The sequence below is a fragment of the Sinocyclocheilus rhinocerous genome, unplaced genomic scaffold, assembly GCF_001515625.1.
Source record: "Sinocyclocheilus rhinocerous isolate Xijiao unplaced genomic scaffold, SAMN03320098_v1.1 scaffold3136, whole genome shotgun sequence".
Lineage (NCBI taxonomy): Eukaryota > Metazoa > Chordata > Actinopteri > Cypriniformes > Cyprinidae > Sinocyclocheilus > Sinocyclocheilus rhinocerous.
In genome coordinates, this window is record NW_015655418.1 from 78,999 (window position 1) to 100,077 (window position 21,079).

The 21,079-nt window shown below is 36.1% G+C and overlaps 4 protein-coding genes across 5 annotated transcripts; 1 reads left to right on the plus strand and 3 right to left on the minus strand.

The window, feature by feature from the left end:
• Positions 1–1,854: 1,854 nt before the first annotated feature.
• LOC107718306 (60S ribosomal protein L4-A-like) lies at positions 1,855–6,245 on the minus strand. The gene is made up of 10 exons (XM_016525328.1): positions 6,147–6,245; positions 5,153–5,324; positions 4,869–4,975; positions 3,697–3,835; positions 3,267–3,391; positions 3,038–3,167; positions 2,691–2,847; positions 2,385–2,468; positions 2,094–2,214; positions 1,855–2,012 (listed from the first exon to the last, which is right to left on the minus strand). The coding sequence occupies exons 1-10, from the start codon at positions 6,147–6,149 to the stop codon at positions 1,917–1,919; spliced, it is 1,134 nt and encodes a 377-aa protein (XP_016380814.1). The 5' UTR covers positions 6,150–6,245; the 3' UTR covers positions 1,855–1,916.
• Positions 6,246–6,634: 389 nt separating this feature from the next.
• Positions 6,635–14,397, plus strand: LOC107718305 (protein zwilch homolog). The gene is made up of 19 exons (XM_016525327.1): positions 6,635–6,798; positions 6,940–6,979; positions 7,051–7,140; positions 7,230–7,348; positions 7,457–7,647; positions 7,757–7,836; positions 7,916–8,071; positions 8,682–8,753; positions 9,280–9,373; positions 9,528–9,580; positions 9,778–9,880; positions 9,963–10,042; positions 10,184–10,340; positions 10,444–10,472; positions 10,578–10,714; positions 10,981–11,076; positions 11,213–11,328; positions 11,423–11,519; positions 14,300–14,397. Exons 1-18 carry the CDS (start codon positions 6,749–6,751, stop codon positions 11,512–11,514), a joined length of 1,755 nt encoding a protein of 584 aa, XP_016380813.1. The 5' UTR covers positions 6,635–6,748; the 3' UTR covers positions 11,515–11,519; positions 14,300–14,397.
• On the minus strand, positions 11,834–16,266 carry LOC107718307 (lactase-like protein). 2 transcript variants are annotated; one of them, XM_016525329.1, is made up of 6 exons: positions 16,160–16,266; positions 15,697–15,850; positions 15,108–15,307; positions 14,171–14,234; positions 12,342–12,386; positions 11,834–12,187 (listed from the first exon to the last, which is right to left on the minus strand). In XM_016525329.1, exons 2-6 carry the CDS (start codon positions 15,803–15,805, stop codon positions 12,072–12,074), a joined length of 534 nt encoding a protein of 177 aa, XP_016380815.1. In that variant the 5' UTR covers positions 15,806–15,850; positions 16,160–16,266; the 3' UTR covers positions 11,834–12,071. The 2 variants fall into 2 exon arrangements, with proteins under 2 accessions (XP_016380815.1, XP_016380816.1); XM_016525330.1 differs by lacking the exon at positions 12,342–12,386.
• Positions 16,267–17,495: 1,229 nt separating this feature from the next.
• On the minus strand, positions 17,496–19,800 carry LOC107718308 (snRNA-activating protein complex subunit 5-like). Its single transcript, XM_016525332.1, has 4 exons — positions 19,655–19,800; positions 19,026–19,141; positions 18,874–18,948; positions 17,496–17,925 (listed from the first exon to the last, which is right to left on the minus strand). Exons 2-4 carry the CDS (start codon positions 19,113–19,115, stop codon positions 17,746–17,748), a joined length of 345 nt encoding a protein of 114 aa, XP_016380818.1. The 5' UTR covers positions 19,116–19,141; positions 19,655–19,800; the 3' UTR covers positions 17,496–17,745.
• Between the last annotated feature and the right edge of the window lie 1,279 nt (positions 19,801–21,079).

Consider the following 21,079-nt stretch of genomic DNA (forward strand, 5'->3'; position numbering starts at 1 on the left):
GCCTTCCTAATATGAGGTGATATTTGACTCCTTAAAGTGATTTACAGGGGCGTTTTTTTTTTTACCTTTGCTGTCAAATCAAAAAATGTATGTTTATAAGCTTTTTAAAAGTTCTATTTAAAAATATATAATAAGAAGTAGAATAAGACAAATAAGTTAGCAATCATATGAAATTAGTATTAATAAAAAATGTATTTCTACTACAGAGGGTGCACAGAAGAACACAAACGTGGCTTGTAGGTGAGTCATTCCACGAAACCGGTATGATTTGGACTTACACATTTTTAGATTTTTTACTAAAATGTATTACTTTTCTGAACACCTCACAACATTAATGACATATTTCGAAGAGACAAATACATCTTAACATATAAATGGCTGTTTTTACTCAAATTCACTGTAAGATTTTCTATAAACACTGTATTTCATTATGTAACCAAGAAAGACAACAGACAGAAATTGCAATTGAACAGTTTTATTAACCTGACTGCAGGAAAAACAACAATAACTTAGTATACATTAGAGCATTATAAACTGACTGAATACAGTGCATCCGGAAAGTATTGACATGACAAAATAGGTGGTGTCAACTGAAAAAAACAAGAGAATTTCAAATATAAAGATAAAATGTATGTCATGTTTTTAAACCTTATTAAAGGAGACATTTCAATTAATACAAAAAGCTTTTAAAAATAGATTTCGGTGACCCAACAGATAAAATACACGTAGAAAGGTCAGAGGGACTCAAATCGTACCGGTTTCGTGGAATGACTCAAATGCCCTATTAGCTCTTTCAATTGATTCGTTTGAACAGCTGATTCATTCAGGAATAAAACAAGTCTTTATGAACGGGTTATCATGAATCACTGACTCACTAGATTCGTTCAAAAAAGCAACTTTCATTCATGAATGAAACACCAGTGTTTGCTTTTAGAGATGCGAAGCGGCTGAGCTGTTACTTTATTTGGAACTATTTTCGTTGATGAAAGAGAGCAAAATCAGACAGTACTTGTTTATTGAACTGTTGTATTAAATCAATATCACATTTGCAAACTCCTTTAATAATTATTAAAAGTTGTCACTCTCCTTATCGCGATCTGTGGGCGCACAGAAAATGAGAGCGCGCGATTGAGTTCTCAAGACTCAAAAGCACGTGCAAATGATAAGATCCGTCATCTGTCATTGTGTTATAAGCGCGGAACCCGCGGGAATGAGTACAATTGTTATTAATAGCCGCAATCCCACGCCGAAATTCAAGTCCTGCTCTGTGTTCTCTGCTAATAACCCGACTGTGAATGATGCGAGCGGCGTCACTATGTTGTGAGAAGCTGCAGCCATGGCAGGGATGATTTTTGGTGTGCCGACAGAACAACAACAGCAATGCGCTACGTGTTTCTTCTCCCCTCATTTTTTTCAATTGACGGAAATCCGTTGTAGCGATGGAAAACTTTAATCCCTGTATATACAATATTAGAATGTTTGCGGGAGCGGGACACACACGTTGTGGGAGCAGGCGCTAATGGTCAGAAATTCAGCGGGAGCGGGCTTAAGAAAACTGTCCCGCTCAGGGCTCTAGGCTGGGCACATCAACACACACGTTAAGGTTTTTTTGTTGTTGTGGCGCTACCCCATCTCCACCCCCAATCATTAGTGCTGTTTCTTTCTTTGACAGAACACGTAGGACAATTTTTGAAATAGCGCCATAAACAATTTATTTCAAATTTAATTCAAGCACTTTCAAGGACCTATGTTTGTTTTCAAGTACTTTCCAGGCCTTGAATCCATATGTCTGAAATCCAAGTACTTTCAAGAAGCGTGGGAACCCTGAGTTGATTAAAAAGGACAGATTTATGGGAATTTTCAACAGCTGTTTTATTTGAAAATCATTTGTGAACTCCATAGTCTGTTCATGAGCTCTAAGCTTGAGCTGGAGCAGGAGCAGCTGCAGGCTTCTTGGCCTTGGTTTTCTTCACAACCTTCTTTTTCTTGGGTTTCAGCATCTTGGCCTTGATCTGCACAAAATGTACAGATTTAGAAATTGCTTAGCGTGTTATCAGACTATAGTGACACTTATGGGTCATGAGGGTACTTACGTCAGGGTTGTGTGCCAGGATAGCATGGCGACGGGCTGTCTTGGCATAGGGGTTGAGCTTCATCATCACTCTCAGGTTCTTCAGAGGGTTCTTTTTGAGCACTCTGCGATTAATCTTGCGTCTGCAATTGTATAAATCTTGTTACTCTACTTGTACTGTAGACTAAAAAAAAAAAGCAAGATGGCTCAGGACTTCCATTACAATCATTAGTAAGAAACACGGGCCTGAGGTAGGAATCTCATCACTGCAATTATGTTGGCAATATAGGAGGTCAAAGAAACCAAAACGTACTTAGCAGGACGAAGTGCCTTCTGGACCTCCTCGCTCTTCAGGATTCTGTGCAGATCTGTGTTGTTCATTTTGTGCATGGGCAAGCTGGAACATGAGAAGGCAGTAAGTTAATGCTCAATATCTACAAATTTTAAATATCTAGGTTTCATTGCATCTGAACAAGTGGGGTTTCAGACCACTATATTTTTCACTCAGAACTTCTATTATGATCATTGTGTTCATAAACACGGACAGAGTATAAGCTCATCACTGTTGTTCAAGGCACAAGCAGACAAGGTTAAGAACGAAGGGTAAGGGAACTCTCACTTGTAGTCAACTTTAAGGGAGGAGGCTTTGCGCCAAGTGCCATAGAGGTCATCCAGTTTGCGGAATGCACCCTCAGTCCAAATGCAAAAGCGTCCAATGTGTCCACCTGGAGCAAGCTTCAACAGGTCCAGTCTGCTCACGGACTGCAGTGTGATGCCTGGAAAATAGACCACGTGGTTAATAATTTTGCAATCACCTAGATCAACAAATTTTTTTGTGTTATCAGTTAGGGATCAGAGCTTCCACTGAAATCATAGGATTCATTAACACGGACCAGAAGTGGATATCATCATGTTTAAAGTGTGTTCATGTGAAGTAACCGCAAAATACAAGATCACTTCTCGTACCAGGGATGTTTCTGAAAGCTCGTGTCACACCGTTGTCTTCGTTGTAGATGATGCATGGTCCCTTGCGCTGGATTCGCCTTCGGTTCCTCATCTTACCCTTACCGGCACGCATACGCTGAGAAGCATAAACCTAGAGACCAGAAATATGCATCAAAAAGAGTTCATGTTGGTAAGCATTTGATGTAAAAGACGTAAAAACATTTTCAGTCAGAGTTTGACAGTAGCTCACCTTCTTGATGTCGTTCCATGCCTTAAGCTTCTTCAACAGAAGCACAGCCTCCTTAGTCTTCTTGTATCCCTCAACTTTATCATCAACAACAAGTGGGACCTCAGGAATCTCCTCAATGCGGTGACCTGAAACATTTGCCATTTGTTACAAGTCAGGAAAACCAAAAAAAAAAAAAGTTTAAATGCAATATCAAATATTCTATATTGACTGCTGTGCTCAGCCATCGAAAGGGAAACACCAACTGTTTGGTTCAGCCCTTCTGCAAACTGAGGTTTCTCTTGCACTGAATTGACAGCAGAATGCCAATAGGTGGCAGCCCACATCATATATACAGTGCACACAGGCACTGTCATTATAAGGGCTCCAGGGAGACCCCAACTAGTAGAAAATGAAAGGACTATGAAGCTCTGGACACAATGTGCTCACTCACCTTTGGCCATGACCAGGCCAGGCAGAGCGGAGGCAGCCAGGGCAGAGCAGATGGCATAACGCTTCTGGTTAACGTTAATCCTGCGGTGCCAACGGCGCCAGGTCTTTGTGGGGGCAAACATGCGGCCACCACGACACATCTACAGTGAAGTCAAGGGTCAACATTTCACACGAAAGACCTGTTCACACAAAGGTGAATATTCTGTGCGAAAATTTGATGCAATAAGCATCTTGATTTGAATCAACGGCTGTGACGTTCTCTTCATAGAAAGCTGTTCTAATCTCTTTTCCAATACACTGCGAAGAAAACTGGCCAACAATTTGTGCTTTGTCACATGCCAAGAGCTGTTGCCGTTACATACAATTTGGCAGCACTCACGAACAGACTATTTCGTGAACAGCAGAGGAAGAATCCTGAACTGGCTCTCCTGTCTCTGTGCTCTTCTTTTAGGAGTTATTTGATAAACACCATAGCATATACAAAAATCTGAGCAGCTCTTTGAAAACTCGTAAACACTGTTTGACTAACTTTGTGTTGCACAGAGTTGTTTGTGTATTGTAGTAACTAGGGATGTGCGGGTCTAGTCGACTAAACGGTACAGCTCCTACTAGTCGACGCTGAAACGAAGACCCACTTCGGTGGTGGTGGTGCGGGATGTCCACGCGCTTTCTGAAACTCTATCGGCTTGCTTTTCGTTATCTCTGCGTGCCTGCGACTTCAGTTACTGCCGAGCACGTTTTTTTCAATCCTTCACCATGTTTTTGATCAGTCTGTTCGCCTCCTGGAGATCTTCCGGGTTTTTGCTTTTAGACTAGTCGACTACAAAACTTTCGTTTAAACGTCAGTCAAATTAGTCGTCGCGCACATCCCTAGTAGTAACTGAGGTTAACACTGTATTTCCCTACTGCTGTTTTTTTACTCTGGTCTAAACAAAAAATAAAAATCTAGTTTTTATACTGAACATCTCGGTTTGTGTGAACAGGCCTTAATTTTTTAAGTATATATCAGTGACCCGGCTCAGACTTAATATTCATCAACCTTCCACACCAGCATGAGACAGCAGGCAACTGTCGCTGTGCGTAGAGTAAGACGCAAATTACACCATCACAGCAAGGGTTGCTTATCAAGATTTGACAAGTTGTTCAAGTAAATATTGCGATAGTTCAGGATACATTTCCGAAAGCACCCTGTCCGGAGCGGTGGGTGCCACCACCGCGCACACGGGGGATACGGGCAACGGCTCTTCCTGTGCCCCAGGACTCAGCGCTGGTCTGGTGACCTGAAACAACACATATTTTCGAGTTATATTTGATCATGTCATACCATAGTAAAATATATCACAAACAAATGCTTCTCAGAACTTCCAGCATAATCAGTTGTCAGAAACACGGACCTCGAAGTGGAATATAATCATTGAAATGACGTTGCAACACTGCGGATTTAAAACAACACTCACCGGCCAGTTCACTGACAGCGTAGGGCTGGCGCTTGTTCTTGCGCATGTTGGTATGCACAAAGTTCACAACATCAGGGCGGATGGGAGCCCTGAACACTGCAGGCAGAACCACATTTTTGCCGGATGTCTCTCCTTTCTCGGAGTAGACCGAGATTAATGGTCGGGCACAAGCCTAAATCAACAAACAGAAATATGAATTACTTCTGATATCTCCATTTACAAGTTAATTAATCAATTACAACACTGAATCTTGCTCAGTCTCTGTTTTCATCAACCTTCTGTGCCAGCATGAGACAGCAGGCAACTGTCACCGAACACAGAGTAGGACGCAAATTACACCATCATAGCAAGAGTACCAGATAAAAAAAAAAAAAAAGGTGAAAATAATTTAACTATAGAGGAAATTGCTGTAAATTAAAGTGATAGTTAAGTGTAAAATCAAAACTGTGCTATCATTTACTTATCCTAAGGTTGCTCTAACTGTTATGACTTCCTTTGTTTCTAATTTTCCTTTTTACTATCATGAGAATTAATAAAAGACAGTTATTTTAAAAGTGAACGATCACTTCAAAACTTGTCTACTGCACACCTAAACTGAAGTGCCTGCGTTCATACGTAAAACTAGGCCGCAACACGCAAGCTGACATTTCCAACTACGTCCTTACATATGATCTCAAGGCTGTTAAATTCTGTTTAGGTAACACATCAGGGTTTATAAAAGAACGGAATAGTATTACTTTAAAATCGCATTTGAATTTCGAGGTATTATCCCCTAAACGGAGTCAGCTGCCAAATCATGACCACGTGTATACACGCCGCACTGGATCAAAATGGCTCCCAGGAGCCGCTGTAGTGAGAGTATAGTGGCTCAGCTGCAATATTTTCATCCAAAATCTATCAAGTGATGACCTATATGAAAGTAAAACAACATAACGAAGAAGCTTTATTAAAAACGCGCTTAAGGCAGTGAAAAAAAAACATTCGCTATGCTCACCATTATTGTAAGTTTTCACGGCTCGCCAGGAACCACGCTTCTAACTCAATGGCGGCCACAGAAGAAAAGGAAGAATGAAACACTCCACCGGCACTTGCATATCCATCCGACATATGTCACTTCCGCCCAAGTCTGTGCTTCATTTAAGTCAAAAGCTTATTTTTATAAACATAATCTGGATTTAATTATAAAATTCTTTAGCATCATTCATTATTTTAATGACAATGAATTGCAACAAGAGGCATACGATAAAATAATAACCGTGGCAGCATGTTTTGGCACTATTTAAGTAGTGGAAGCTGGCGGATGGGTCATATGGATCTACTTTCAGTACTTCATTAAAATATTTACTAATGTTTGGATTTTTTTAGCATTTCATTAATTTCATCTTTCTTTAAAATAATATTGTAAAAAAATTAATTACATTTTTTTTGAATATTCATTTTTAACAAGAATAGGTGTAGCAAAAGGACGCTTGCGACGTAACCCTCGTGACGTACATTAGGCGCGCTGTAATCAAATCGTTTTGAATCCTGCAAGTTTTTAATTCAAACGGATAGAATTTATTAATTATATCTATATTTTGTTTGAAAACGAGGGGAATGGGATCCAAAATAGTTTCGGACGCCAACGCATTTGTTAAATTTCTGAAGTGAGTTATTGAACGTTTCTTTTCTATTACGATTGACTGAACTTGAATAACTGGCAGATCTGTCATGTTTTGCTACGTACAGTATGTTATATTTGTGTAAATGATATGTTTATCTTAGTTTTCTTTCCTTGCTTGTTTTAGGTTGTGTCAAGATGAAAATAAAGAGAACTGCACGTATATGGTAAAACTAATATGGATGCAGATTAATAGAAAAGTCATGCGTGTTGAAATATATTTATTTATTTATTTCAGGATGATATTTCAGTACTACTGGTGGAGAAGGAAGAGCTTTTGCACGACATAATCAGTGGAACTCAGCCTATCTTTGTCTGTGAGAAAGCAGTAAGTCAGTTTTGTGATGGCCCCCATATCATATGCTATTCTTATTTACAATAAACATGATATCATTTGTGAACCTATTTAATTAAAAGCAACCAAAGTGTGAACCAGAAGCTACAGAGACTACAGCTGACACCAGTGTTGTGGAAGATACACTCTTTAAAGTGGAGCAAGATCTAGGACCTCAGCCTCTCTCTGTCATGAAAGCAAGGTGAAAGAAGCTGCTTGTTGCAATATAGTATGATTGAAGAATTATTTTTCCCTTACGAAGGCTGAGCGCACAAATGAAGAATTATTTTTACTCACTTTCTTTAACTAGGCAGCTGTTGTCGTGGTACACCATGGCTCATAACCCCAACATGCCCTGGGTTGAAGCCCCAGGGACTCTGCACCCTCTTTGGGTCCGTTGTGACAAATCGGACCCATGTGCCACCGTCTGGCTTGGAGTAGAAACTGTCTACAGTGGGAACAAAACCAGTGGTGTCAAACTGTATACAGTCAGCTGCAAAGGTAGTAGTCCTCAAATGTTACTCATGCATTACTTAAAGAGAAAATACCCATAAAGAGATTACTCTTTGTAAACATAGACAAAACCTTTTTATTTCCCAATGTTCTGCAGGTCCAACAGGAGATGAAACCTCTTTCACCGCATTGGATGAGCTTAAAAAAGAGCATGAGAAAAGACACCATCCCTCTACTGTAAGATTTTTTTTGCCATTTAGCTCCTATAGTTTTCTCAGTGTTATGTATCTGTTAAGATACTTATAATTTTTTTCAGGTTGCAACCAAAGGCTATGCACAGTACAACCTGTTTTGCTCCTTAAAAGAGGAGAGCATGATGTTTGAGTCCCAGAGCAGTGTAATAGCGACTCTCACATGGAACAATGTGGAGAAAGTCTTGGAGTGTCCTCCCTTGTCTTCTAAAGCATCTCTGGTCAGCAACAGTACCACATCCAGTTGCCTTTGACACTTTAGTCCCAATTAATCAGTTTTGATCATACTGCCTATTGAAAAAATTTTTTTGTTTAACTTTTTTTTTTTTTTTTTTGCTTTTTAAAGACCAAGGGTCTTCTTTGTCCTGCAGAGTTTAGCTCCAACTTGCCTCAACACACCTGACTGGAAGTTTCTAGTATGCCTAGTAAGAGCTTGATTAGCTGGTTCAGGTGTGTTTAATTAGGGTTGGAGCTAAACTCTGCAGGACACCGGCTCTCCAGGACCGAGTTTGGACAGCCCTGTTCTAGGCCATCACCACTGTGAAAACTCCCTTTTGAAAACTTTCTTTTTAAGAGTGTATAAAACAACTCGTCCTGGTCTCAGAATATATTGTTTCAGGACACCAATATATTGAAGTTTTGCTGCATAAATACATTTTTGGGAATTATCATTAAAGGAATTAAAGGGATTCTAAAGGGAGAATTTTAAATTGCTTCAGAATTTCTTCTTTTGTGTTCCACAGGACAACTATCTTGAGATTCCTATTGACATGGGGCTTAGTAGCCTAAATAATGACAGACTTTTTTTTTTTTTTTTTTTGCTATTTACAGAATATTAAAGTCACAGTTGGAGACATAAGGAGTCCATTGTATCAGACCTATAGAGAGATGGAGTTCCTTCTGGTAAGTGTTGGAAATAAATTGTGTTTAAGTAAAAACAGTGCAATTTTAGTGTACTGTACTATTATATTTTATTGATGTGAATCAGATTGTGTTTTTATATTTTTAGGTGTCATTTTAATTTTAGTTAAAGGTTTTAGTCATTTTGTTACTTGCTTTTGTCATTTTTTTTAATGACAATTCTACTTAACTTTAATTTAATTTTAGTTGTCATTTTAGTATTTCAAATTATTTTAAGTCTCTTTTTCATTGAAGCATTTTAAGTTTAAGTCTGTCATCTAATAATTATATTTTATGTTGTTTCAGCTTTATTTCAATTAATGAAATGTATTTTAAATCGTTTTAGTTAACAATAACAATGGTTTTCCTGTAATAAAAAATAATAAATTCCTGTAATAAAACAATAAATTGATTTATTCTAGATAGAGAAATGTTTAACACTATATTATATCATATTATAATTAATATATAATATAATAATTTTCATGTCATCAGCATGTATTGCTTTTGTTTTAAAACATTTGACTAGGCTCTGGCAGAGGGTTTGAGAACAGGAGAAACTGAATGGTTGGAACCAGTGGAGACTCAGTCTGCAGTGGACCTGACCAGAGCACTTATAGAGGGTATAGCAGATATAGTGATATAGCGAGAAAACCACAAATAGATATAAATGCTGCTGATTGTCAGTCCTTGAATTTTTTGCTTTTGAGTGTAGCGTGTGCAGTTTGAGGGAGATTATTTGCTGGTTTATGAACCTGTTTTTCTCCCTTATTTTAGAGCTTGAGAATGTTGCACAAGGAGTACCAGGACACACTGCTAAAGCTTCTGAGGTAAATTAATATTATAATATACTGTAATATTAACAGCCCAATTCATCATTCTCTTTCATTAAATAAAGCCAGTATATTGTTAGGAAACTTCTCATTTTGTGTTCCACTAAAGAAGAAAGATTTGGAATGAATGAATAGGTAAACAATGGCAAAAGTTTAATTTATGTGTGAACTATCTATTTGATCATTTATAACAGAAACAAAAAGCTAAGACAGATGCTACAGCAGCCTTCAGCTCAATGGTGATTGAGAGAGGAGACCTGGACTTTACAGAACAACTGTGGGAGAGGATGAGGAAGAGTAAATATTAGCTTTGGGAATTTTCATGAAATACAGCCAAACATCTTTACTGTAACCAAATTTTATATATTTTTTCTCATAGGTGTAACTTCATATCAAGACATAACAGAATGCCTGAAAAATGTTGTCAAAGCAGTGAAACTTGGTAAAATCAAACCATGGGTGCGTGCAGCTCCATATCTGTTTTAATGCACTAAAGGGTTTTTTTGGTTACCAGTTATGTGAATGAATATGATCTAACATTTTTATCTTTGTTCAGCATAATATTTTAAAATGGTGTAATGAGGGTGTTTTTTTCCTTAGATCCACAAAGACAGCAATAGCACTCTCAGTAAGCTGATTCTGCAGTCGTACCAGCAGCAGATAGACGCCATGCCTCTCGCTGGCCTCACACCCGCTAATATGCTGCTAGAGCTCGGCCTGGACAAGATCAGGAAAGACTTCATCAACTACCTTGTTGGTACGGTACATTAATTTTGAAATTAAATCTAGCTCTTTTTTGGTTTAGAGTTCAATTTATCTGCTGATTAGCTAAATAAGAGTTAATTCTCCTTATTTTTTAGGAAAGGAACTTACAACTCTCAACTATTTGGTAGGAAACACTTTTCACTTTTTAATAAAAAATTATTTTTTTTAGATTTAGGAGAATACTAGCATGTACTGGGGTGGTTTATACATTTTATCTGTAAATTTTCAGAGTTACTACTTGGACACAGAGGTGGACCTGCAGGAGCAGGTGATAAGAGTGAGGAAACTGCACCACCTGCTGGAGATCATGGGCACCTGCAGCACTTTCCTCAGTCTTCCTCATGATCGCCTCTTCCTTTTCACTCAGTGAGTTTCCTGCCCTTTCCAGAAATCATATTTGAATCAAACTGTGATTCAAAATGTAGAGAAATAATATATCTTACCATTTATTTTCACAAGAAATTGTGATTTATGATTTAGAGAAAAAAATTTTTTTTTTATCAGAGAGCACTGCATATCCCTTGATTGCGATGGGGATGGTGCATTGCAAGAGAATAAAACAGATAAAAAATAAACTAATTTCAGTAGTTAGATCTCGAATAAAGTGTTCTAATCATGATATCTGATATCAGGTCCTGTTTGCAATATTACAAAACATCCAACTATGATGAAAACCATATCTTCCAGCTGCAAATTAAGCCTGCACTCATTAGCTACTTTTATGAGAAGTGAGTAGATGCTGCATTTATTTTCATGAGCTGCTATATTCTCTCTGTATAATTTTTCCAGTTGATGTAAGATGTACTAAACCGTGTAATGACATTTATAAGTATGAATTAATATTGGTTTATGTTATTCTCTCAGGGAGCAGCCGTTCTCTTGGGCTATGGAGGTGTCGAGTGGACAGGGGTCAAAGGAAGTAAAGACAACACTGTATCTCAGTGACAAGCCCCTAGTAGACCACGTCAGTTTTGACTTAGGTGAAGTCACAGGCTGTTTTTTTTTTTTTTAGTCTTTTGTTTGTTGAAACCAAAGGAAACGTGACATTCAATTTATCTGGTCACGCACATGCAGATGTACCCTTGGATGAGTCTGTGAATGGAGAAAGTGAGAAGATGTCTTACTACAGGACCATGGTGAGCTGTAGTCTCATCAGCTTCACTTAACACCGGTAAGATAGCATTTAATGGAAATAAATTCACAGAAAATGTCAAGAAATAAAGTCCATATTTGTTTATTGTTTTTTTTATGCAATGGCTTCAATTCGCTTGTGCGCAATACTGTTCAAAAGTTTGGGGTCATTTCATTTTTTTATTTTATTTTCATTAAAAAATGTTTTTTAAAGAAGAGTCACCAATGCTACATTTATTTGATAATACAGTCAAAAACAGTATTGTGAAATATTATTACAATTTAAAATAACTTCACAAACAGTCACTTTTGATCAATTTAATGCATAATTGCTAAATAAAAAGTATCCAAAAAAAAATTTTTTTTTTTACTGACCCCAAAGTTATGAATGGTAGTGTATATACAGCCACTTCAGTTGGCAGATGTCTAAGGTTTCAACTGGGTTTAAGGCATCTAGTTTTTCCAAAACCAGATGACTATTTGCCTATATCATTTCAGCATAGTATCCTTAACCAATGCAAAATAGTATTAACCAAGAAACAAGGGCCAAATCCAGTTTTTGTTTTGTTTTGTTTCCTTTAAAAAAAGTGAGTTAGTTTCGTTTGCGGAGTAGGAACATGAGAAAGACAGCGCTGATCAAAATGCAGAGGGTGCACACCGTGGGAACCACAACCTCGGTCACCATCTCCATGTGGATGGTTAAAGGATCTGAAATGTACACACACAAACGTGCTTATCAGCTCAAACATAACAGCATAGCCCAGTTTCACACTGCTTTTGCATAACGGAGAACTCAAAGGGTTAATATAATTCTCTTCCAGCTGTTGTGTGTGTGTGGGTGGGTGTGTTTGTGATGGCTTACCATGAATAAGTCTTAGAATATTGGCAGCCGTATTCCGCTGTTCCTCTAATGAAGAGAGAGAAATAATCTTAGGACGGCAGCAGGACACATTAACCCTTTGAGGGCCGCTGTGTAAGCTCACAAAGCAGCACAATTCAGTTAACTGGGTTATAAGCAAAAGGGCAGCATGCCATCCACATCAAGCATCCTTTTAGTTTATATACTTCCATTGTTTGTTTGAGGATTATACAGCACATACTGTACAATATGAAGCTGTTCTTTTTGATGGGAAACGTTTCAGTGTGATTCATCAAAAATAGTATTAGAGTATTAGCAATAGCAACATTTTCAGGTTCTGATTAAAAAGATTTTGAAATCTTGATAATCAGATGATTATTTGCTGATAATCAAAACTTCAGCAAAGCAAGCTATCATTAAAGCAGCAGATAGTTCACCAAGTTTATGTTGACTGAATTTCTGCTCGCCATTCCATAAGCAATATGTCATTGTGGCTTATGCAATTGCTTGTGATGAAAACTTGACAACATAGTATGTAATTTATTATAATAATAGAGTGCAACAGTCGGGTTCCACAAGTAACAAACTCCCATTCATTAAAAAAAAAAATTCAGTGATTTTTAAAAAAAATTTTTTAATGATAATTTGTAAACCTTTAAGGACAAACTGTGAGCTACGAAGTTGATTATTGATGGTATATGGTGATACATTCTTTTGTTAAAGCCATCAGCCCACATTATTTCTTATTTTTTTTAAACTAATCCTTTCTGTTGAAAAAAAACTACATTACCCATGACTCTGCAAATCTCCATTCAGAGAATCGGAACAAGCAAAGCACATAAAAAAAGTGCCACCTTAATTATATATATATGTGTGTGTGTGGATGTGTGTGTAGGTGTGTTTCTGTATACATAGTCAGCATTTCCATTGTTTTTATTTTAATTCTCATTTGCAATTCTTTACACTTGTCTTGTACCTTTATCTTTTTGCCCAATGTTCAAATACTTTTTTGTTTCAAATCAAGTTTGAAATGTTATGATTTGTTTTGTAGTTGATTGGTTTGGTTCATAGCCTATAACTCTTTAAAAAAGAAAGAAAGGAAAATGAATGGGAAACATACTTCCAGAACCAAGGCCATTGAAAAGTTAGCGAGCACTGTTGCACTCTGTTATAGTTCCTAATGAAATAATATATGTACTATAGAGCCATTTTAACATCATTCACTGAAGCTTGTAGAATATGGCCTCTGAAGACTTGAGACATTGCGGCTTCCCAAGATCAGAGTAGGCCAGAACTGGAGTTGCTTAATGTTCTTTTTTTCCTACACCACACAATAATCTTGCTGTTTTTTAAAGATTTTGTCGGAAGTTTGCCAAGCCGAAAAGAAAAGTACAAGTTACTTCTATATGTACCCTAGTGTCTAAACTTCATAATGCACTGTCTAAACCATCTCTGCATGATCTTTATTTTCCTTGGATTTTCTCCTAGCTGGAGGGGCAAACAAAGAAAAATCCTGTTAGTGGTTTCAGCTTAGTCTATGTTTCAGACCTCCCCAAAAGTCTTTGTCAATCCACTCTCATGGTAAGCATACCGAGTCCCAATGGACACTAATGGCTAAGTAGAAACCTACTCAAACCACAAATGCGGTTAGCATAATAAAACAGTGGAGATCCAGATGAAGACAAGGAATGTTCTCATGTACTGTTCAAGAGGAATTTGTTCTTGATTAAAGGCTACATGATTATTTCTTTTAGTCTGTGATCAACAAATGGAATTTTTCCTTGGTTGCGCCCCCAGTTCTTCAACTAAGTTCGAATCAATGATCCACTGACCTGCAGCCAGGAGCTGATTGCTGGTGGAGCAAGTCTCTGTAGCTTTCCTTTTCCAGTTCTCAACCTGCCAATGATGATGATTCAGAGCATACAGTCATTGTCTCATTTATTCATACTGTTCTCTTACAGATAGAGGCTTACACAGATGGACACTCCTTTCAGGATTCTATTCCGTAATCTGTCTTTTTATGTGGTATTTAACTGGACTGTTTAATTCAGTTAATTATGCCACCTTTTAATACATAGTTTATATAAACAGTTATATATAAAATGGTTTATATGGTTTTGTATCATTTGAAAAATAAACATTTGGAACATGTCCAAGGCAATTGGAGTTTGTTCAATATAAGATGACAGAAAAATAATTAGAAAATACCATTTATATGTTAATTACATCCTAATCTTGGGGGTTCTCCAAGACGTTTTTGTTGGTAGATAACCAAATGAGGTTGTTGGGTGTATTCACATTTAATTGGAAATGTTCTCCGCAAACATTTAATTGACTCTAAATAGCATGTTTCAATACCAAAACAGATGCTCTAATCCAAATAGTACCGCAAGACGGCTGTCGAACAATCTGGAGCAGAATCAGTTAATCAGCGAGTAAACAGCACTTTCCTTAAAAATGCTCTTTATTATGTAACTGTGAGTGTGTTGTATATGTTTTGGTTCCCTCCACAGGTTTGTAGTCTTTTGGGTATTGTATTTATATATATATATAGATATATTATACCGTATATAGATTGATAAATAGATACAGATATGGATTTATGATTTAGCTTGAGTCCTTGTAATGTATAAAACTAACAGTTTATGTTAAAACAAAAAACAAGAAAAATAAACTGCTACTTTTATATATCTCTAGGACTAGGCCATTATGACTTCATTCTTTTCTTTTTAGTAACTCGTAATGGGCATTTCAGCAAAATAGATGTACCTCTCTCTGATTGGGAAATCCATTAGACTTAATGATGTGTTTGTAGAACTGAACAGAGGCCTTGGGGTAGCGAGGCTTATTTTTGTTCCTGAAGTCCACATAATACAGGCCGAACCTCTCTGAATAGCCCTCATCCCACTCAAACTTGTCCAGAAGGGACCAAGCAGTGTAGCCCTTCACATTCACTCCATCCCTGATAGCTGCAGGATAACAACAAATAAAATACATCATAATTTGTACAATTTATGACAATTCTGTCATCATTTACTCGCCACCATTATGCCGTTCCAAATCCAAATCTGTATGACTTTCTTTCTTCTGTAGAACACAAAAGAAGATATTTTGAAAAATGTCTCAGTGTTTGTTTTTTGTCAATACAATGACAGTTAATGGGGTCCAATATTGTTTTGTACCCCATTGAATTCCATTATATTGACAAAAACAGTTTAAACATACTTCAAAAGATCTTCTTTTGTGTTCCTCAGAAGAAAGTAAGTCATACTGATTTGAAACATGAGGGTGAGTAAATGATGACAGAATGTCAATTTTTTTGGGTGACCCATCCCTTGACTCATTTTTAGACTTTTACCTTTGAGCATCTCATTGATGTAAGCCTTGTAATACAGTGTCCTCCAGTCATCACACAGTTCTGTGCACATCATCTTCTCTGAGACCCCGTTCTCAGTGATGTAGATCATGGGGTTCCCATAATGAGTCTTTAGAAGGTCAAAGAGCAAAGAGTCCTAAAAAGGTTACAGACTAATCCATTATTACTGCAGTCAATACAGTGGATGAATTAAATTCATTAAATGTGTATTCATCTTCATCCAACACTGTGTGACAGCATCATATTCCAGATCTCAGCTCCAGCGCAGTGACCCTCATCAGCACCACGCTCTCCTGATCTGAGAGGCAGTTACTCTTTCACTAGACATGATTCATCACTGTTGCTGAAACAATGCCATTTGCCCAGTAATGAATTACCAAAACATCTTTTTCCAACATCCAGAAAATAAACAAAATTCACACTCATACTCTTGATTTGAACATACCTCTCACAGAATTTGCATTGATTCCTGATGGAAATGCCTTTTAAAATCAATGAAAACTATCCCACACCTTGATATCACATCCAAGTTTGAAGGTTGCCATACAGAGTCTGTTACCGTTTAGCTTGGGTGACAAAGCACTGTGCTGTACTAAAGGTGGTCCCATGACCCCAGTGTAGACCCAGAAGCCTTCCTATTGAGGGTCAATGGACTGTGATCACATTTTGCAACGGTGGACAGATCTCTTACAAATGAGGGTTTCACTCTGTAAGCAAAGTTAATGTTGGAGAGGCTGATACTCTTGTGTTTAACAATTACAGCATATGGTGGGATAAACTGACACCAAATATTATACAACAGGTTTCAGATCTTACTTTGATTCTTATGTTGAGTTATTGTGACTTTAAGTAATGCATACCTTGTATTTTAGCAAGTAGTAATGTGTGAAAAGCAAATAATGCAGGAAAATAAAAAAATCAATTACAAATTAAAAAAATAGTTATGTATCCACAAACCTTGCTTTCTATATTTTTTTTTCTCCGGACCACAAATTATGCTTTCTTTCTATAATATTATTAAAGTGCAAAATAGATTGTTTTAGAAATATGTAGGCTATATCCTATATATAGTACAAAATAAATGTAAAAACATACTTAATATTTTTACCTTTTTTTTTATATAGTTTTTTTATATAGAAAGTAAGGTTTGTGGATACATCAAACATTTTTTAATTTGTAATTCAATTTTAACAATGTAGCAACTACACTTCACAATAAGAGCAGGTTCTGGAGAAAAATTATGGCACAACAGTAGATAAATATAAAGATAAGCATGTATTAGCATGTACCTTTATTAGGTGTAATGTAAAAATGTCATTCACACATCATACACTTACATGAAGGCAACACCAAAACACCTAACCAAACAAACTGCATCACTCTGCTAAAGAAACAGTGCTAAGCTGAAGTGTTTTTAAATGCAATTACGCTGAGCACTTTCTGCAGAATCCGCAGAAAATATGTTTTTCATCTAAGAAAACATAGGAACTCTCTGTACATTAACAATGCTGCACGTGAAGTACAAAAAGTTAGAATACTGGCTCAGCTAGAACAATTGCCATGCCCATGCATACACACCCTATTCCACACACTCATCCAAATAGAAAAAAAAATACCTCTGCGAGTTCACAAAATGAACATGTACATACATAATACTTATCATCAGCATCATAATAATAATGCATTCAATCTGAAAGCAATACAATACAATATTAAATAAAGCCTATATAGTACAGCATCTCTTGGTGAACACCATGAAATAGAATTGGTGCAATCTTTAATTTATATGTATTTTAAAAAATACATAAAGTGCAGGCTTGGCCAACAGCACAGTAATAGAAGGAGTTGTATTTGTGCTACACATACTTCTGGAGGATTTTATAGATGGGTGAACCAACAGTTTATCTAAAGCAACAGCAATCTAAGACAGAGAGACAGTTGTAGTCTCTTATCAGCATGCCAAATGTGCAGACTACACATCAAGGAGTAATTGACAAGGAGTCAATTATAACGCTGGCTTTGCAGGCACGGTCAGTAGTCATCGTCGTCGTCTTCATCTTCTAGCACCATATCGAGGTCGACATCTGCATCATCATCCTCGTCATCATCCTCTTCCTCCTCCTCTTCTTCTTCCATGTCATAGTCTGTTTGAGCACCTAATACTAGTTTGGTCTGGTTGATCTCAGTCTCATCATCTAGGTTGACTTCCACCTGTGCACAACAAAAATATATATCATAATTTGTCATCTTAATTGTCTTTTAACTGTGTGTTAAAGATCCATTGTTTTAAAAAAAAAAAAATAGCTTTAACAATTCTGAAGAAAGTCTCTTATGCTCACTCACCTGGGCTTCATTTATTTAATTAAAAATACAGTAAAAACTGTAATATTTTGAAATATTATTGCCATTTATAATAACTTTTCTATTTTAATATATTTTAAAATATAATTTATTCCTGTGATGGAAAAAGCTGCCATTATTCCAGTCTTCAGTGCCATATGATCCTAATATGCTTATTTGGTGCTCTAGAAACATGTCATATTATAAACAATGTTGAAAATAGCTCAGTATTTTTTTTGTGGGAACCATGATACATTTTTAAGGATCCTTTGATGAATTTTTGAAATAGAAATCTTTTGTAACACTATAGATGTCTTTACTGTCACTTTTGATCAATTGATTGTGTCCTTGCCGAGTAAAAGTATTAATTTCTTTAAAAAACAAAACCTAACTGATCTCAATGTTTTGAATGGTAGTGCACAGTAAATCAGAAAACTTTATCATAATTTAATCTTGTGTTGTTCTGACCTGATTGTGTCATGTGAACAATAACGATTCAGCGAGTTTTAACGTACTTGACCACAAATGTGAATTTATGATGCTTTTTTCCATTATGGAGTTTTGCTATATAAATCACTATTCACATTTGTTGTATGAAGGGCAAGCTTGGAAATTCTGCCTAGTGTTTCATGAAAGAAATAAGATACATTAAACAAAAATAACAGGTTAACAGAAATAATAACAGAAAATAGGAGCACAACATATTATTTTACTTAAATACTTAAATTACTTTTATTACTATAAAATATTATTGAGTGTACTACTACTCAATAAGTATCACCAGTGTTTTTTTGTGGTGTTGTCCTTTTGTTTATTTACCTCAGGGGCAGGGACTTCATTTGGGCTTTCTTCAGACTGAGCATTTATCATAGACCTCAGAGTCCCTTCCTCAAACTGATGAACATAAAGACAGTTTAGTCAGTTTTATGCATAGAGACCACAATTAAATATTTACATAGGATTGTTCTTACCTTAAGTCTGTTGAGCTGATCTTGCAGCATGACTTTAACTTTCAGAAGAGTCTCCTCTTCCTTTTTGAGCTCCTGGAGGCGACTCAGCATAGTGGATGAGTATTTCTACAGCATTACTGCACACAAAAGAACAAGAAAATGTCTTTAGTTTGCTCTATTACAGGGCATGACCTCAGGATTAAGAAACAAACACTTATTGCTTTATATGAATTACAAATAATTTTTTTAATAATGTGGAAATTAACTGTAGGCTACAGTAAGTAAGATCAAATCGGAGATGGAATTTGTAATCGTGCTTGCTGTTTGGTTCATGAGTACATCTTGTTCCTCATCTCCTGTGGTTTAAAGGTTGCTGTTGGTTTTCCTGTGAATTTCGCTGTCATTCCATGAGTTATCGAGTTTTATTCAGACCTTTAATAGATATGTAAGTAATGCATCTTCTAAACGGTTATTTTACTGACATTTTCTAATGTAAAACCGTGTCGGAACACATCTTACAATAATGTACTATGCAGACTCAGCTCATTTAGCAAGCATGCTAGCGGAAATAAATACAGTTACAAGCAATTTATTTCGTTTAGCGTCACTCATAGCTTTTTCAGCCTCATAAACCAAACGACTTGACTTACTTTACTGGTTCAGCACGCACTGAGGATAGTGCATGATTTCGAATAAACTGTTAATTTATTTTCCTCTCAACTCCACAGTTGTAGCATTCTGAAGAACAAGTCACGCTCACTTCAACGCGCATGCGCATAAAGCACGTGAAAAGTGCCGCAGGTCTGAACTGTCCAGAGTCATTCTGCTATAGTTCCCTTTTATTATATAATATAAATAAAAAGACAATAACTATACATAATAATGTAATAATAATATTTATTTTCATATATTTAATATAGTTCTAGATTTTATTTTTTATCATTTTATTTCAATGTATTTTATATTATAAATATTATTTTTTATATTATATAATTTTATGTTAAACCTCCTGGGACCCAGGAATAGACTTTTGTCTTCTGTAGTGGACATTATATTTGAGTGAATTTCTCTGAGAACTTGCATGTCACAGTTTTAAGTCTGGATGTCCTGTACAGAGCACATTCAGGGCTTTTCAGACATACCAAATGTTTGGAATTTTCACCATGACTCCTTGGTCTTTAAAAATAGCTGATATTAATGTAGTGATCAAATTTAACACTCTTATGGAAATATGACAATATTTTGTAATTATCATTTACATCTGAATTTTTAAACTGTTTGTCATGAATCAACATCTCAGGAAAATGTTATGGGGTTTCAAATCAAAATATGACGTTCGGTTACGAAACAGGACATCGATTTCATACATGTCCACTGTAGAGGACACCAGGACTAAAAGCATGTTTATTACGCATTTTGGGAGACACAACAAATGAATAGGGAAAGAATTTTCAATATTCCTATTCCTATATTAGATATTATTATGAAAATTTTGCCCATTATTACTCCCATTATTACACTTCTTTTTTCATTACATGTTGCCCCAAGAACACATTAATATGCAAATTAGATACAGTGTATAGATACTGTACATTGGATACATTGGGAAAACCCATTTATGGCCATTTTACACACATACCGCATAAAGTAAAGTAGTATATCAAATCATTCTGTTATATCTTTCATAACATAGTTGAGAAGTACATTTATTATTATTATTCTAGTTATAGTAATTATTATGATTTTATATTTAGTTATAGTTTTAATATATTTTGTTTTATATATTTAATATTGTTCTAGATATTATTTTGTAGTTTTATTTTAAATATATTTTATATTCATATTGTATATGTCTAAATTTTTTTTTTGTTTTTTTTTTTGTAAATAGCATTTAATAAGCACATCAAACACCAGGCATATTATGACATTCTGCACGGAGCGCAGTAGCAACACCATGTGGTGAAATTTAGGAAATGCATTACCATAAAAGAATGTTTGGAGACGCATCAATCCTGGAACCTAAAAATTGATTAGTGATAAAAAAAAAATCAATTGATTTAGCCTATTTATGTTCA

Coding starts and splice junctions, on each gene's coding strand:
- LOC107718306 (XM_016525328.1), bottom strand. Junction 4,976..5,152: donor CGCTGTCAGTGAACTGGCCG/GTGAGTGTTGTT, acceptor GTGTTGTTTCAG/GTCACCAGACCAGCGCTGAG. Junction 2,469..2,690: donor TCCCTTAAAGTTGACTACAA/GTGAGAGTTCCC, acceptor CTCATGTTCCAG/CTTGCCCATGCACAAAATGA.
- LOC107718305 (XM_016525327.1), top strand. CDS start 6,749: ATGGGATCCAAAATAGTTTCGGACGCCAACGCATTTGTTAAATTTCTG. Junction 7,349..7,456: donor CTCTCTGTCATGAAAGCAAG/GTGAAAGAAGCT, acceptor TTCTTTAACTAG/GCAGCTGTTGTCGTGGTACA. Junction 10,341..10,443: donor CTTCATCAACTACCTTGTTG/GTACGGTACATT, acceptor CTTATTTTTTAG/GAAAGGAACTTACAACTCTC.
- LOC107718308 (XM_016525332.1), bottom strand. CDS start 19,115: ATGCTGAGTCGCCTCCAGGAGCTCAAAAAGGAAGAGGAGACTCTTCTG. Junction 18,949..19,025: donor ATCAGCTCAACAGACTTAAG/GTAAGAACAATC, acceptor TATGTTCATCAG/TTTGAGGAAGGGACTCTGAG. Junction 17,926..18,873: donor ATGAAGTCCCTGCCCCTGAG/GTAAATAAACAA, acceptor TGTTGTGCACAG/GTGGAAGTCAACCTAGATGA.
- LOC107718307 (XM_016525329.1), bottom strand. CDS start 15,805: ATGATCTACATCACTGAGAACGGGGTCTCAGAGAAGATGATGTGCACA. Junction 15,308..15,696: donor CATCAATGAGATGCTCAAAG/GTAAAAGTCTAA, acceptor GTTATCCTGCAG/CTATCAGGGATGGAGTGAAT. Junction 12,188..12,341: donor TATTCTAAGACTTATTCATG/GTAAGCCATCAC, acceptor TGTACATTTCAG/ATCCTTTAACCATCCACATG.